This window comes from Protopterus annectens, chromosome 7.part0 (genome assembly GCF_019279795.1).
Source record: "Protopterus annectens isolate FY-2018-M chromosome 7.part0, PAN1.0, whole genome shotgun sequence".
Lineage (NCBI taxonomy): Eukaryota > Metazoa > Chordata > Ceratodontiformes > Protopteridae > Protopterus > Protopterus annectens.
The window spans coordinates 1323278435-1323296843 of NC_056739.1; the positions used below are offsets into that span (position 1 = coordinate 1323278435).

Genomic DNA, 18409 nt, shown 5'->3' on the forward strand with positions numbered 1-18409 from the left:
ATCGAAGCTCTCTCATCGGCTCCGAGGGGGGGAAGTGGCATTGGACCCCTCTCCGACCTCGCTCTCCCTCTCAGAGCTTCGGGTCAGTTGAGCTCGGCTCCCACATCTGCCTCGGAGCTGTCGCCCTCGGCACAGGGTGGGATTCCTGTCTCTTCGGAGCTGGAGCCCTCCTTGTGTTGAGACCGCAGCACCTTTGAAGTCATGAGGAGAGTGCTGTCCCCACAGATGGCTCCACTATTGGCTCCGTCCCCCTCAGTGCCTGTGACAACCTCTGCTACTCCTCCAGCCCCAAAGCGTAGTGAACCTATGCCCCAGGACACCCCATTGGGTGAATCCTCTTCTTCCAAAACCTCCCCAGAGCATTCTGAGCAGGCTTTCCAGAAGAAAAAGTGCAAGAGGAAGCACTAAGACTCCCCTGAGTCACCTCCCCAGAGCATTCTGAGCAGGCTTTCCAGAAGAAAAAGTGCAAGAGGAAGCACTAAGACTCCCCTGAGTCTTGTCACCTCAGATACAGACCTGGATGAATCGGAGGGGTCCCCAAGGTCCCCCTCTGAAGATGTCTCCTTTTCGAACATCCTTGAAATTCTCAGGCAGAGGTGTAGCTTGGCTTCCCTTGCCCCATCTGAGGACGAGTCTGTATACCTGAACGTATTTGGTTCCCGACCTTCCACCTCCTGGGTGTCTCCACCTTTTAATCCACTCATGTCTGTAATGTCTCGAAAGGCTTGGTCAGCTCCAGATTCCATGGAACTTGTCCCAAGGAGACCCAATAAATTCATTACAGCTCCCAAAGACGAACAATTCTTAACTAAAGGTTTCCCAGTTAATGCGATGGAGGTAGCAGCAGCCACAAAGAGAAAGTTAGCTGAAATCTCCTCATCTGTTCATCCACTGAATAAATACTCTCTTACGATGGACAGATATGGGAAGCGGATGTTTTCATCAGCGACCTTCTCTTTTAGGTCCCTGAACTATCTTTCCCATTTTACTAGGCTTCAGAGGGATCTCCTAAAAGAGCTTGGAGATAAGCTAAGGGAGCTTCAGCTAAGGTAGCTACCCAGCTGGTGACTCTTAAAGTCAACTCCTCCATTAGGCTTATTTCATACGCAGCCGATGGAGTGAGTAGAGCTGCAGGATCAGGAGTGGCTCTTAGGAGACATTCTTGGCTGCAGCTGTGTCAGTTTGCGGAACCTTTCAGAGCGTCCTTCACCAATACCCCCTTTGATGGCTCCTCTCTCTTTGGGCCTTAGGTGAAAGACATGCTTACCAGGTGCCAGCAGGAAGGCAAGACACCTCTGATGTCGGAGTCCGTTTTTCCACTCCTACCAGACCATACCCTAAGGGTCAGAAGGGTGGAAAGATGTGGTTTCAAAAATCCCAGGGACCCTTGCCTGATGCATGTGGTGATTTTTCCCCCAGGGGCAGAGGGGGAAATAATAACAATGGCAGACGCCGCCCTTGTGGCAGATGGGATACGCAAAATCAGGGTGACAGAGATACTTTCTCTACCAAACCCTATCAAAATCCCTGAAGGGATGCCCAACTGCTCAACTCTGGAGGCAGTTGGGGGAAGGCTTTCATTGTACCCAATCACCTGGCAAAATATTACAAAAGACAAATGGGTACTAGCCATTATATCTGGAGGTTACATGATTCCCTTTCATCATCCCCCTTTTGTTTCAAAAAACCCATCCCAGATGTTCCACCCAATCTAAGGGATCATGCAGTCACAGAAGTTTCAAGACGGCTCGAAAAAAGAGCCATCCAGGAAGTCCCCTCAGATCAAGTAGGATCCGGAACTTAATCAAGATTCTTTTTAGTGCCCAAAAAGACAGGAGACTGGAGACTAATTCTGGATCTCAGCAGATTAAACAAATCTGTACAAAAAGAAAAGTTCCGGATGGTAACACTGCAGTCCATTCTCCCTTTTCTGGGTCAGGACAATTGGACGTGTTCCATAGATCTTCAGGATGTGTACTATCATATAAAAATGGGCAGACGGTCCAGGAGATTTCTACTCTTCCGGCTAGGGGCCAGTCATTACCAATTCAGAGCTCTGCCCTTTGGTTTCACCACAGCCCCCAGGGTGTTCACCAAATGCATGGCAGTAGTCATGGCTCACCTGAGACGTCTAGGATTCCAAGTGTTTCCTTATCTGGACGACTGGCTCCTCACTGCTGCCACCAGGCAACAACTTATAGAGGCACGAGATTATACCATCACATCCTCTGCTCAACTAGGCATCATAATAAACTTCGAAAAATCTGCCTTGTTGCCCTGTCAATCTATTACATACATAGGAGCAGAACTAAACACAAGAAAAATTATTGTAAAATTGCCTCAGGAAAGTTTCCATTATTCGAAAACAGGTGTAACTTCTCCTGAGGAGCAAAAGAATTCAAGTCAAATATGTTCTTCAAGCTCTAGGGTCCATGGCAGCAGCCATTCTTCTATTTCCCTTAGCATGCTTTCACATGAGAATCCTTCAGTGGCTTCTTTTCACACAATGGTCCTTCCAGGAATTACCCATGTCTCATATGATGTTAATTACGGAATCTTGCAAAAGACACCTTTCCTGGTGGATGGCCTCCCCACTAGTTACTCAGGGCAGACCTTTCATGGAACCCCATCCGGTCACCACAGTGACCACGGACGCTTCCCTGATAGGGTGGGGGGGGGGGCATTATCTAGGAAAGACAGTCCAAGGCACTTGGCAACCTCACGAGTACCACTTGGACATCAATGTCCTTGAGATGAGAGCAGTGCTGCTAGCGTTGCAAGCTCTTCAGGTCTCTCTCCCTGCCAGGACTATTGCAATACAGATGGACAATATGTCAGTGGTTTGGTACATCAACAAACAGAGCAGAACTAGGTCCTATCCCTTGTGCCGAGAGACCCTCAGGCTGTGGCAACGGGCGATTTCCTCCCAACGTTTTCTGACAGCAACACATATCCCAGGGACATCCAACGTAATAACGGACAGGCTCAGCAGGGCGATCCTCATGCCTCACGAGTGGTCTCTGAAACAGGAAATTGTGGATCTTATTTTCTGCAAATGGGACCAGCCTTGCAGCGCAATCTCTTTGCCTTTCCCCTCAACAACAAATGCAGTAGCTACTTCTCCCTTGTTCCTCCTCCAGGTCAGTCACCCAGGGACGCTGTAGTCCACGATTGGCCTCAGGGACTCCTTTATGCATTTCCCCCCTTTCCCTTAATTCCAAAAGTCATTCTGAAAGCAAAATCATTGGGTTGCAAAATGATCCTCATTGCTCCCTATTGGCCTTGACAGATTTGGTTTCCGTTCCTTCACCCCCACCTTCTAGCCCAGCCTTGGATTTTGGACCCAATACCTGACCTCTTAATTGATCAGTCCGGCGGGCTACAACAACTCTCAAGCTCACAGCTTGGTTACTCCACTTGCAATCCTAGCCAGGCTCCCCAGTATTTCCCCAACAGTGCGTGATATTATTGTTTCCACTCATAAGACAAATACAAGGAAAGTCTATGCTAGCAAATGGAAAAGATTCTCTTAGTGGGTAGAATCCAGGAATTTAGATCCTTTTACAGCTCCTGTACACGAGATTTTGGATTTCTTATTAGAACTGTTTCATTCTGGTGCAGCAGCTGCTACCATCAGAGTACAATTAGCTGCCATTTCAAATGTTCATGTCGGAGTTTCTCACTCCAGCATAATGTCTCACAAACTCTGTAAGGCCTTTATGAGAGGTATATCTTTAGACCCCCAGTAAAAGAGTCCCTTCCACCTTGGGATCTCAATTTGGTTCTGGTCTCCTTGATACTGCCACCCTTTGAACAAGCAGCATCATGTTCCTTGTAATTTCTCTCTTGGAAAACTCTTTTCTTAGTTGCTATTACTTCTGCCAGACATATTTCAGAACTTCATGCACTAAGTGTTCGCCCTCCATACCTAGTTTTTCACAAAGACAGAGTTTCTCTGAGAACCAATCCGTCTTTTCTACCTACAGAACACAATTTGAATCAATCCATTGACCTTCCTGTCTTTCTCCCTTATCATTCCAATAAGGCAGAATACAGATTACACCAGTTGGATGTGCATAGACAACTGCATTTCTATTTCCATAGAACTAGAGAGATGAGAAAATTAGATCAGTTTTTCCTTTCATTTGCTAACAAAAACAAGGCCTTCCAGTTTCTAAATTAACATTGTCAAAATGGTTATCAGACACCATAGCCCATACCTTCCATTTGCGACAAAAAGATCTTCCAACAAAACCCAAAGGTCATTCAACCAGGACACTAGCTACTTCTGTAGCGTTTCAACCTAGATTGCCCATAGATTCAGTTTGTGCAGTAGCTACTTGGGCAGATCCTCATACATTCATTTCTCATTGCAAAGTAGATGTGGTCTCCCGGGGCAGGGCTTCCTTTGGTTCCACGGTTCTAAAGAGTATCTTCCAATGAGCCACCCAGGATTGAGGTGCTAGGGATGCGGTCTCATCCAGCAGGAATGAAGGCGAGATTGGACAACCTAACATAAAGAAGTTATGCACCTACCATAACGTTCCATGTTAGTTGTCCTTCATCTCGCTTTCCTTCTTGCGTCCCACCCTCGGTCCCCCTTCCTCGAGGATTGAGAGGAGTTTCTAAATGGTTTCACTGGCTAATTTATTTTATTAGTTGCTTCCCAACCAAACCATGGCAATTAACTGTATATCGAGTTCTATTAATGGATTGTTTTTTATAATTATGTTTAGTGTGAGCTATCTCAAACGAGATCTGTGTAGCTGACGCTGGGCATTCTGGGATAAGGGTTAGCCTCGAGCCAGTAAAGAGCTCTCGAGCTATAGTAAGTGGTCGAGTGGGAGCCGAGGATCGGCTCCGAACCCATCCAGCAAGAAGGAAGGCGAGATGAAGGACAACTCACATGGAATGTTATGGTAGGTGCATAACTTATTTTTCTGGTGTTGGTTGTAACAGATGTTATTTACTTGTATAAGCAGCATTATGCAGTTATCTCCTAGCACAAAGAGTATGCCCACGTTAGTTCCTATTTGTTTTTGCTGCAGTTACTTTATATGGGCTTCAGATCCAAGGTAAGGCAGACTTGCTTCTTTCAGCAGTAATTTGGTTTGTTGATTTTGATGCGGTTCAGAATCAAGCAGACTTATCCTTCCAAGCCTTAATTTATTATTTTAAAAGTTGTGCAGGACTAGAGATATTTTTCAGCAAAACACATACACATGTAACCAATTTTTATTTCTTTATTAGGTTACCAGTTCTCCAATGTCAATGGACATGAATTCTCTCGCAGTACCTACTGAATATTTGTCTCGACATAATTCCGATGGAGTCATAACTTTTGTAGATCCACGATGTATCACTGTGATTGGTTACCAGCCTCAGGTTAGTATGATGTGCTAAATCTTGCCAATTTTAAGTCGCAGGCATTATTTTAACAGTAAAAAAGCAGCATACTTTTTATCTGTTACTGTTGTAAACAAAAATTAAGTCAAAACCTGTACCGTTTTAACTCAGTTTCAGAGTATTTCTTGTTCATCACCCCATATTCTTGGAATTTATTTTTCAGGTCCAGTGTTGTCAGGTGTCTTGTTATTTATTTTAGCTGGTGATTCTTTGTTTAATAGACACTGCCTTTGAGAAACTGTTTCACTTTTATGCCACATACCTTCTAAATGAACTCAGCTTTGCTGGCTGGTTATTTTGAGTATTTTTTTTATCCAGTCATTTATTCGTGTATAGTGTTTGTTGACCAGGAAAGTCTGACTAGGCAGAGACTATTTTCAAGCTAAGATCACAGGAGAAAAATATCCAGCGAGGATGACACAACATTTAAACAGTTATTGAAAACATCCACAGTGAATATTATTGCATTATTCAGCTTGGGTGGTAAAGTCCCCCCCAATAATGAGCACAATATTAATAGATGGTTATACGATTACAGCATTTTCATATGGTTATCAGATACAAATTTACACACTGTACAGATTGCAGTTTCTAATGACAGTTTCTGCAAGTTTCTTTGAAATACATTTTTGCTGGAGATTTATGAATTGTACCAGACAAAATTTTCATATAAAATACTGGGAGCCTGGCAGGTTTCCCCAAGATACTGGTTTAGACAATGTATTGCATGTTACAATGTGTAATTTCAATACATGAGCACTTCAAGGCACATAGAGTCTGAAGTTGTGGCAGTAGTGAATCATTTTTTTCCTCTTGTTACCTTGTATAAGGCTGCTGTACTCTTCCAGTGATTTCTGTATCCTCCCAGCAGTTATCTGATGTCCTTCATGGATGCATCTGCAGTCATAACAAGTGGGTTGTCCTGTCGTCAGGCAGCCCTGCAGTCGGCCGGATTCCAAAGTCCGGGTCCGGCTTCGGCTGATGTCGCACTCCACCCGACGTCATCTCTGCTGGTCTTCGGGTATAAAAGCATCAGCCGGCGCCATTTTCCTCAGTCTTTCTTGCCGCGTGGCGCCGGAAGCAGAAGCTGTTCGCAAGTGCCGGTCGGTCGGATCCAGAGATTACTTCTACCGAATACTACTTCGAAGACTTCTAAAGCTAAGTACCCCGTTGGGGACTCTTTCTTGCCTCAGCCGATGTCAGAAAAAGTTAACAATTGTTTAACCTGTGGGAAACAAATACCTCATAAAGATTTCCACTCTTACTGTCTGCCTTGTTTAGGCCCAGCCCACGGCGTAGCAGCCTGTTCGGCCTGTGCCTCTTTCAACCGACGAGCGCTTAGGCGTCGGTCGGAGTTTGCAGAACAGTTTTTCGGTACTGATTTTGCGTACATTATGCGGTGGGATCCTCCGACTACCCAATCTTCAAAAGCGCAAAGATAAAGACCGACACTCGCGGTCCGCGGTTTCGGCGAAACCACGACAAAGCAAACGCGAGTGTCTCGGTTTCGGCGAAACCGAGAAAACTGCTCAAAGTACAGCTGAACCTATTCTTACAACTGAGGCCCCTGCTACAATTCTTGAATCGACCTCAGAAATTTTACCCACTACGGTGGTTGGCTTATCAGACACCATCCCTTGGATGTCTCTACCCCAGCACGTGGTGCTGCTAGGCCTCCAGCAGCCATGTCCATTAAGGCCTTCGCCAGGGCTAAAGCAGCCAAGACTACTAAATCAGTGCCTGTTAAACCCCCTCATCCAGGCCCTCTTCTAGTTCTCAAATGCTTTCCTTGGCAGAAGATTTAATTTCTTTAATTAGAGGATCTCAATCTCACCCAGACAGGGCCTCTCAGCCCCAGAGAAGAGACCTAGGGCAGAGCCCCCTGAGCCAGTGTCTTCTGATGATTCTGCTGATGAATCAGACATTACTGACCAGCCTGAGGCTCCCTTCTCCAATTTTGAAGATTCTGATGCTGAAGAATCCATTCCAGCTGCTTCCCCACCAGAAGAATTCTCCTTTGGGGAAACCTTGCATGCCATGCGAGAACAGTTCCAATGGCAGCAACAGGATTTTTCAGACTCCAGAAAAAGACTTAGGACCTTTCTCCACCTCCCACAGCACAGGCCCTTAGCTATACCTCCTGTTCTTTCTGTGGTGGATGATGCTTTCAATGATGTTTGCTCCGCTCCAGATTCTTTACCCCCAGCCCCTGCCAAACCAGACAGATTTTACAGGGTGCCAGATACTCATCACCACCTTTACAAGGCCCCTCTTGCAGACCCAGAAACTATATCCCAGGGTCCCAAGGCAGTAGCCTCAACCACAGCTAAAAACCCTATTCCTTCTGAAAGGGAAGCAAGGTCACTAGACAGATGGGGTAAAAAGGTCTACACTTCAGCTACTCTCTCAGCTAGAGCTTTAAACTGTCAGTTTCACATGATACAATACCAAGAGTTTATGCTTGATCAGTTAACTAAAAAGCTAACTACTGATGAATCTCTTGATAAGAAATATGTATTAGAGATGGTAAATAACATACAACAGGTTAGCAACCATTCCTTAAAATGTGGCTATGATGCACTGGAGGCTTCATTTAGATCAGCCATGACAGGCACAGTGATAAGAAGACATGCATGGCTAAAGGAACAAGCTTTACGGATCATGTTAAAGCTAAGTTGCTAGATGCTCCTATGGACAAGACAAGTTTGTTTGGTACACCTGCCCAGCAGGTTATGAAGAAAATGGAAGAAAAGGCAAAATCTGTTCAAACTGTTAAAGATTTCCTGCAGGTTCAACCCCAAGGTTTAGCAGGAACTGGCCTGCCAAAATTGGTCCTTCCCTGACTCCACAAAATTTCAAGGGGGCGGGAATAGCCGTTCCAGAGGCAGAAACCAACCCAGAGGAGGTGCCTACAGAGGACGACAGTGGCAAGGTAACAACAGAGGCACAGACACAGCCACTGCCACTACATCAGCACAACCACAGTGACTTAATCCTAAATCCGCCTACCAGGGAACAAATAGCAGCTCCTCTAGGCGGAAAGTTAACCTTATTTTCAAAGAACTGGCACTACATAACAAGAGACAAGTGGATTTTACAAACCATAGATCAAGGTTACGGTTTCACTTCCACACTTTACCAGTCAAGAGGAATGCCAAATCTACCTCCAAATCAAAAAACAGAGGCTCTACGCCAGATAATGGAGTTAGCAAACATGAGAGCTGTGGAAAGAGTGCCAACAGCAGAACAAGGAAAGGGTTTCTACTCCAGACTATTCCTAGTTCCAAGAAAGGAAAAAGTTGGAGACCAATTCTCGACCTGTCCACCTTAAATACATACATCATTGTCCCAAAATTCAAAATGCTGACCCTACAGCAACTTCTTCCCATGCTGGGCAAGGAGTCTTGGCTGGTAACTCTAGATCTCAAGGAGGCATACCTGCACGTCCCAATTCGACCAATCTGCAGAAGATACCTCAGATTTCTTGCAGGATCAGAGCACTATCAATTCTCAGCATTGCCCTTTGGCTTATCTACTGCCCAGAGTATTCACAAAATGCCTGGCATCAGTAATCGCCCATTGCAGACTACAGGGAATTCAAATTTACCCATACCTGGACGACTGCCTGCTACAAGGGGACAACAAAAGCAAGCTGACAACAGATTTACAAAGGGTCATTTACTTGCTACAAGGACTGGGATACACAGTCAATTTACAAAAGTCAAGGCTGATACCATCCCAAACAAGGACATTCTTGGGCGAATTGGACACAGTACAACAAATGGCATTCCTGACTACAGAAAAACAAAAGAACTTCCTCTTTACTTCTTGGCACTAACAAAACTGAACAAGTTAACAGCAAGAAAATTTCTACAGGCCTTGGGCTTCATGGCATCATGCATAATCTTGGTCCCATTTGCCAGACTACATATGAGAAAACTACAGTGGTACCTAAAGAATTTATGGTCCCAACACAGACACAGTCTAGAAACAGAAATCCCACTAATTCCATGCTTAAAACAGGAGTTCCTATGGTGGGCTCAGGCATGCCAGTCAAACCCAGGCCTGCCCTTCCGCAGATGTCAACCAAGCCAGACCATCACAACAGCCGCTTCAGACCTAGGATGGGGGGCCCACATGCTGGACAAATGCGTGCAAGGATTGTGGACACAGGATCAACTTCACCTGCACATCAATCTAAAAGAAATGCTGGCAGTAAAACTGGCAATCCAAAAGTTCAAACCATTCCTCAAAGAGGGCCAGTTGATGATAAGGACAGACAACACCACAGTCATGTGGTACATCAACAAACAGGGAGGCACTCATTCATACCCCCTATGCAGAATGACCTTGGAGCTGTGGACCCTGGCACTCAGCTACAACATTCAGTTACAGGCAATATTTGTACCGGGGAAAGACAATACTCTAGCAGACATACTAAGCAGAACCACTTCGGATGCCCACGAATGGAAGCTGCACCCGGACATCTTCAAGACCATCTCAAAGAAATGGGGAATGCCACAGACCTATTCGCATCACCTCTCAATCACCAGCTCAAAAAATTCTGCACAAGGACATTCCACCCACTAGCATGGAAAGTGGACTCACTCTCCTTCAACTGGAAAGGCCTAACAGCATATGCATTCCTCCTCTTCCTTTGATACACAAGGTACTACTAAAAATCAAGGAAGAACGTCCAAGGATAATCCTGATAGCCCCAAACTGGCCAAGACAACACTGGTACCCACTACTGAAGAGCATGTCTCGAACAACATGTGGCCAATACCCTGATGCCTTTGATGTTAACCCACAACAACTACAGCACCATACACCCAAACCTAAACACGCTGCAACTGACTGCATGGAACATCACATAGCAGCAGCTAATCCAGAACTTTCCCAAAGAGTTAAAGACATTATTCTTGAAGCACGCAGACCTTCAACAAGAAAGAACTATGCTGGAAAATGGAAAAGGTTTGTCATTTGGAGTACCGAAAGAGGAAAAGATGTGTCAAACATAGATATGCCTAACATTCTGGAGTATCTGGCCGAACTTCTCCATTCAGGCCTGTCCTACTCCTCCATCAAGATACATGCATCAGCTATTTCAGCAGAATACAGCTTTGATCCTCCTGTTTTTCACCCTTTGCTCAGGCAGTTCCTCAGAGGAATCAAGAATGTAAAACCTCCAAGAAAACCACCATTACCAGCTTGGGACTTAAACTTTGTGCTAGAAAAGTTGACACTAGCACCCTTTGAACCAGCAGCAACAGCAGACCTACAACACCTGTCATGGAAAACTGCTTTCCTACTGGCAATTACTTCAGCAAGGAGGGTTTCAGAACTACAGGCCTTAATGGCAGTGCAACCCTTCCTAATCTTCCACCAAGATAGAGTGTCCTTGAGGACTAATCCTACATTTATGCCTAAGGTGGTATCCAGAGTATCTTTAAACCAGGCAATCCACCTACCTTCCTTCTTTCCCAACCCACAAAACAGAGGGAAAGAATACTGCATACCTTGGATGTACATAGACAGCTACGCTACTACTTGGACAGAGCGAAAAATAGCAGAAAGACTGACCAACTTTTGTAGCCTATGCAACAGGAAGGGAAGGAAAAGCTATTTCCAAACAGACAATCTCCAAATGGATAGGAAATTGCATACGATACTGTTACTCCTTCCATGGAAAACCAATTCCACAGAACATAAGACCTCATTCTACAAGGGCAACAGCCACTACCACAGCCTTCTTACGAGGAGTGGCAACCAAAGACATTATTGAGGCGGCTACTTGGACCTCCGTGCATACATTTGCCAAGCATTATAATTTGCCTCTTTATTCCAGATCCCGAGCAGGGTTTGCCACTGCTGTACTGCAAGGGATCTTAAACACACCATAATCTACCTTTATCCTCCTCCGCTAGTTGGCTATGGTATTCTACCCACTTGTTATGACTGCAGATGCATCCATGAAGGACATAGTACAGTTTTGTACCTACCATAAATGTAGATGTCCGAACTGGATAGCATCTGCAGTCAGGATTACCCTCCCTCCTTCCCCTCTGTGGTACTCCTAGGGTGTTTACCCTCCTAATAGCTAGCTGTTGGGGGGGAGTCTTTTATGGTGTATTTGTTTGTATATATGTACATATATGCTTATTGTTGTGTTTACCTCTATCTATTTGGAAACATTGGCATCTATCCAAATTTTACCCTGCAAGAGGGCTACTGGCATCTGGGGCAAGAAACACTGAGGAAAATGGCGTCGGCTGATGCTTTTATACCCGAAGACCAGCAGAGATGACGTCGGGTGGAGTGCGACATCAGCCGAAGCCGGACCCGGACTTTGGAATCCGGCCGACTGCAGGGCTGCCTGACGACAGGACAACCCACTTGTTATGACTGCAGATGCTATCCAGTTCGGACATCTACATTTATGGTAGGTACAAAACTGTACTTTCTAGAATGGGCTTTGGTAGTCTGGCAGTTAGTACAGGGGATTAAAACTCTTGAGGTGTTAACAAGCTGTTTCCTGTTTGCTAGGTACAAGGTTTGAATCCATTTCATATTGTGACTCTGAATAAGTCAAGAGACAGACTGTGCACCCAGACTATCCTTAAAAAGGGACACTTACATTCAGTGGTCTTACCAGGATAACAAATGTTAAAGAAAAGAAAATGAAATAACCCCTCATAAAAAAGGGTTAGAAAAATTGGTACTTGCGTATTATCGCAACCACATTTTCGCGGTTGCGTTAATACTTATGTTGACCTGAAAAGGAGTGTGGGAATTAGCTTAATATGTAATTTAACGTCTGTATTAACAGCAATAAAGTTTGTTGGTCTTACATTCAGGAAGTTAAATAACCGTGAAAATTACACACGCACTGTTCAATTGGATCGGCTGCTGTTGTACTGTTCAAAGGATTACTCGAAGTCTGAATTGTTTTTAATTGGCTGAGTTGCTGTCCTTGGCTAAAACTATTTTGTGTGCAATGAGTTACATTATCGTATATTACCATTTGAATTGAATAGCTGCTATTTTAGGAAAATATACTTGGATTTCCATATGCCTGCCGCCTCTCTTCTGCTTCCATACCTCTAGTAATTTTCTGGGTTCTGACTGAGCCCTACTGGCAGTTTCATTTCTATCCCTCTTCCCACTCACATTACTGCTACTCATGTCAGTGTAATGTAAAACGGGCATTATATTTTTTAATATATTAGGTTTGGCCATCACACCACGGGAACATTTTTTTTAATAATACTGGTTGGTATATCAGCAAGCACGCATTTCACGGACCCTCCCCCCAACTGTAAACCAGGTCAGAAATTGTACTGTACTTTATAGTTCTTAGCACCTTCTTTTCCTTGACTGTACCTAAGTGTTATTTAAGATTTCGATACTTACGTATTATCGCAACGGAAGTAAAGCTATGTAACATTGTACTGGACAGAAATTTTGTGCTGATTTCAGTCTTGCATTTAAATGAGAGAAAATGTTTTCAAGCAGCGATATCTACCAGCTTACAAATGTGGTTGCGATAATACGTAAGTAACGAAAAATTTTATGGTCAATGAAGTAGTGTTCTGAGCATTGTCTGCAACCAATGTCGTCCTGATGGGTGCATTTCTAAATATCATTAAGGGAAAACACATTTTTTAGGTTTTCTTATGGAGAACGCAATGTTATAGTGAGAGCATGTCATCCCAGTTCATGTCTCTAGTTCTTATGGTCAAGCCGCAATTAATGTATAATCTTGTGACATCATGGAAATGTTTGATGTCCTTCTATTCTCATGTTGCAGTATTCATAACCATAGGGAGTTTGCTGCCTGCAGCACTGGACATCTGGTCAGTATACCAAAGCCTTAGAAACAGGGGTACATGCAATGTTGCATGTAGGGGCCATAAACTGATGTAGGCTATATCTGTGACGTCTGTACATACCCAACTCAAAACTTTTCTGTCGCAGTGATGTCCACTCGCCAGCCTCAGAAATCCAGCGTTTGTTCAACTTCTGCCACCTGTTTTCAATCGTTTTCCTGCTGTCCATACTGAGATAAGTACCCTTGTGGGATTTTTTTTTTGCTTCTTTGCCTTTTTCAGACATACATGTCATCAAGAAAGGGAAAGTGTGCTTGTGGAAGACAAATTCCACATAAGGACACGCACGAGCAGTGCTTATTTTATCTGGCGGGTGGTCACGATTACAAGTCCTGTGACATTTGCCAATCTTTTGTTCCCAAAGCCCTTAGAAGCTGTCTGCCGGCCTTAAATCTTTATTTGGAGAATCAGTGTCTCCGACGTTTGGCATCTGGAATGAACGGTGGAGCGAGCACCTCTGAGGAGCGGCCTAGGAAGAAGGCCCGACGCCCAAGCTGTGCCTCTGTTGTCCAGTGAGATTCTCGAGGTGAGTGTCAGCCTAGGATTGCTCCAGACATCAGGTATTTTGCTGCAACCTGGAAGCCGGTTCAGCGGATACCCAGAGTACTTCCTCTTAGGTTTGTCAACCATCAGAGCCGAATGGTGAGGAGGAACCACGGCTTGTGGCTTTGAAGGCCTACTTCTGCCTTGCCATCCACTATAACGTCGGCACCCAGGCCTACTACTGCTCCTTCTACCTCTTTAAAAAGAAAACAGGAGGAGAAACAGCACAAAAAAACCCTAATCCACCCTGGGAGACCTTTTCCCAGACTCTGTTCAAGTCCTTTCAGGTTCTCCAGACCCAGATTCCCCAATCAGGTCTACCAGTTGTTCCACAGGTACTGTCTGAGGAAGAGTCTTCCTCCTCAAAGAGTCTTTAACTTACTGTTCTCAGATTGAATCCCCTAAGGATTTCGATTTCGTAACTCCAGAAGAAGAGTCCCTCACGCCTGACTCCCCTGGAAAAGATTTCTCCTTTGGGGATATCATTTCCCTGCCTAGACAACATTTCAAATTGGAGCTCTCGGATGTTTCTGAGACAAAAAAGAGATACTTTGAGCTCTTGCAGATGGAGCGGCCCTCACCATCTGCAGTCCCACCTTTACTTCCAGCATTCTGGGATGCTTTTTTGCTGCCTCTCAGAGCCCAGAGTTACAGCCTCCTGCTTCTAAGAGACCAGACAGATTTTATAAAGTGTCTGCTAAGGAGGAGTACCTTTTCAAGAACCCTACAGCAGACCCTGCAGTCATTGCAGTGTCAGCTGATAAGTCCTCTAGGCAACTACCTTCCTCTTCCCTTTTCCCTACTGATAAAGACAGTAAATTTATGGACAGGTTGGGGAAGAAAGTATATATTTCTTCCACCTTGGCCATTAGAGCTATTAATTATCAGACCCACATGGCTAAGTTTGCTTTAGATTCCCTGACTAAGGGCTCTACTCTTCTGTCTGAGGCTCCAGACTCACCAACTAAGGCCCAACTGAGTACCCTTCTGTCCACACTTTTTCAAGTGACTAGACACTCTATTAAGTGCAGCTGTGATGCTGTAGAAGCTTCTTTAAAGTCTGCTGCTTCTGGTTCTGTGTTAAGGAGGTTTACATGGTTGAAACTTCAGCCTTTACCTTTGGGTGTCCAAGCTAAGTTGTTAGATGCCCCTTTGGACAACAAAGCCCTATTTGGAGCTGCCTCTGCAGAGCTACTTAAGTCTATGCAGGAAAAAGGTAAAATCTTAAACTTTTACTGGTTTCACCTGTTCCCAGATTCCATAGAAATTGCCCTCAAAAGCCTAACTTTGTCAAGAGGCAGTCCTCTCATCCCTCTGCAACTCAGTCCAGGGCACGAAGATATTATAGGAAATAGTCTGCTCCTAGATCTTCTACCACCCCCACACCTTCTTCCTTTTGGAGGCAGCTAGACCCAGATAGAGCTCCTCCACTGTGACTCTCTTCCCTTGCCCAGTTCCATTCCCTTATCCCTACGCCTAACCCTTTCCCTACCCTCCTGGCAGAAAATCACCACAGATACGTGGGTGCTCTCCATCATCGAGAGGGGATACTTCATGACTTGGTGGGCAATTCCACCCAATTAGCTTCCACGTTTTCCCACTATCCTGAGCCAACTCCTCTCTCAGGGAACTATACAACAAGTACTAGAGGATCAGTTAGCCAAGAGGTTTTATTCCAGGATGTTTTTGGTTCCAAGAAAAGATGGTCCTTGGAGACACATACTCGACTTATCCCACCTCAATCTCTTCCTCAAGGTGCCTTCCTTCAAAATGCTCACATTACAGCACCTTCTTCCCCTTATTCGTCAGCAAGCCTTCATGGTCTCCGTGGATCTAAAGGATGCTTACCTTCACATCCCTATTCATCCCACTTACAGGAAATTTTTAAGTTTCTCAGTGGGTTCTTCACATTTTCAATTTTCTGCCTTACCCTTCGGGCTCTCCACGGCTCCAAGGGTATTCACAAAGTGTCTAGCCCCAATCATTGCACATTGCAGACTGCAGGGCATACAAATTTATCCTTACTTGGACGACCTCCTTATTCTGCACCAAAATCCTCTCAACTTGTCCCAACACTTGGACATGGTTTGCAAGTTTTTGCAGAGCCTAGGCTTCACAGTGAATTTGCCTAAAGTCCCCAATATCTCCTTCCCAAGATCTTGTTTTTCTGCGGTGCAGGATAAGGCAGATTTGATGTCAATCTTTGCCCCTCCCCAGAAAGTGGAATTTCTTACTCAGTTCTTCCACTCCCTGCTACCTCTACCAGCTGTCTCAACCAGGGAGTTTCTCAGAGTCCTAGGATACATGGCTTCCTTGATTCCAATGATCCCTCTCTTGAGAAATTCTTGGAACCAGCACTCTCATCCCTTAGAAACACAACTTCCTCTTCATCCCTTTTTAAAAAGGGAGCTCTCCTGATGGATTGCTACCATTACCCTCAATCAAGGGGTATGCTTGCACATCCCTTCACCCAAACAGTATCTTTACACAGACGAATCAGATCTAGGTTAGGGGGCTATCCTACACCATGCCAATACTCAGCACAAAATTCATGGGGAGTGGTCCATTTAAGAAAGGAAGGACCACATCAACCTAAAAGAGCTAAGGGCCCTTTCCTTGGCAATACAGACCTTTCAAGAGATTCTTCTGCCAGGCACCCTGAAGGTCATCACAGACAACATGCCAGTCCTGTGATATATAAACAATCAGGAAGGAACTAAGTCTTACCCTGTCTGCAGTCTTGCTGTTCAAATCTAGTCCCTGGCAGCAGCACTACATATTCACTTGCAGGCAGTTTACATCCCATCAGAAGAAAATGGGTTATGAGACACCCTGAGCAGACCTTTAACACCCTCCCATAAATAGATGCTTACAGGGAGGTATTTCTGGGTCTAATTCAAATGTGGGGTATTTCTCAGGCAGATCTGTTTGCCTCCTCCCAGAACAGACAAATGCCCCTCTTTTGCACAAGGCTTCCCCATCCACAAGCCTGGAGGGTGGACACCTTTTCCTTTTCATGAGAGGGAATGTTGCTTTATGCCTTCCCTACAGTTTCTTTGATCCACAAAGTCTTCCTGAAAATACAGAAGGACAAACCAAAAATCCTGCCGGTAACTCCCTTCTGACCAAGACAGCATTGGTTTCCCCTACTCTACCTTCTAGCCCAGGGCAGTCACCACAGGTTACCTCACTGCTTCGACCTACTCACACAAGACAGGGAATCCCTTATTCATCCCCACCATCTCAATCTCAAACTGACAGTGTGGGTGATAGAGTTCTGATCCCCTTTAGGCACCTATATTCAGAGGACTTACTCAATGTCCTGCAGGAGGCCAGGAAACCAAGTACCAGCAGAAACTATTTATTAAAATGTAAAAGATTCTCCCATTGGTGCCTCAAGAGAAAATGGGACCCCCTTCAAGATTCTGTTCTAGTGGTCCTTTCTTACCTGTGTGAGTTTCTACATTCAGAGTTGACTTATTCCTCAGTGAAAATACACCTGTTTGCTATTTCTGCTTGCCTTCCCATGAGTCCACCTCTATCTTCCAGGTTGGACGTGAAGCTGTTTCAGAAAAGGGTCCCTCCTCCTTGGGACCTTACCTTTGTGCTGGAAAAGGTTACATTGGCCCCTTTTGAGCTAGCTCATTCATCCTTTCTTAAATTCTGTACATGGAAAACAAGTCTTGTTAGTGGCCTTTACTTCTGCCAGGAAGGTCTCTGAGATCCAAGCCCTTATGGCTTCTCCTCCCTATCTTGTTTTTCATAAAGATAGGGTTTGTCTCAGAACTAACCCTTTCATTCATGACTAAAGTAGTTAATGACATTTCCTTAAACCAGACAATTAATTTACCTGTCTTTTACCCTCAGCCACAGAACTCATCAGAAAGGACTTTGCATTCCTTTGATGTTCATAGGTAACAGAGGTTCTACTTAGACAAGACAAAACCCTTCAGACAGTCTGACCAACTGTTTGTCTCCTTTCATCCTAGGGCCCTTGACAAGGCATTGTCAAAGCACACTGTTGCCTTTTGGATTTCTAAGGCTATTGCCTTTTGCTTTTTCATTCATGGAAAGCAATTAAGTTCATCTGTCAAGGCCCATTCCACCAGAGCAGCTTCTTCTTCAGCAGCTTTCTTCAAGGGCGTTGATTATGCTTCTGTTCTAGAGGCTGCAACTTGATGATCTGTACATGCCTTTACCAAACATTACAAACTGAATTTGATCTCCAGGCCTAGAACAAGGTTTGCCAGGTCTATCCTGCAGGGTTTGATGGACTCTGCTCTCCAACCTACCTCCCATGTTACTTCTTAGAGAGCTACGGTACTCTCCCTAAGGTTATGAATACTGCAACATGAGAATAGGAGGACATAGAATATTTGTGTAAGAACGTACCATAACCATAGATATCTGTCTCTTCCATGTTGCAGTTTTCAATCCCACCCACCTCCCTCCTTTTTGGCTATATTACTACCTGTGTTTTTTTTCCCCATCACTGATGTGTGTCTGGGAGGTTTATGTTTTGTTTTCTATACTCCTGCTCCTGGGGTCTCTCTCTATGTGGCAGCCAGTTC

General features: G+C 44.8%; 1 protein-coding gene across 4 annotated transcripts in view; it reads left to right on the top strand.

The window, feature by feature from the left end:
* ARNT2 (aryl hydrocarbon receptor nuclear translocator 2) overlaps window positions 1-18409 on the top strand; it is a 2296360-nt gene that overhangs the window by 1307589 nt on the left and 970362 nt on the right. For all 4 annotated transcript variants that reach the window (XM_044077930.1, XM_044077931.1, XM_044077933.1 and 1 more), the window contains one exon: window positions 5251-5385. In XM_044077930.1, coding sequence (XP_043933865.1) covers window positions 5251-5385 — 135 coding nt within the window. The remainder of the gene's footprint in view (window positions 1-5250; window positions 5386-18409) is intronic.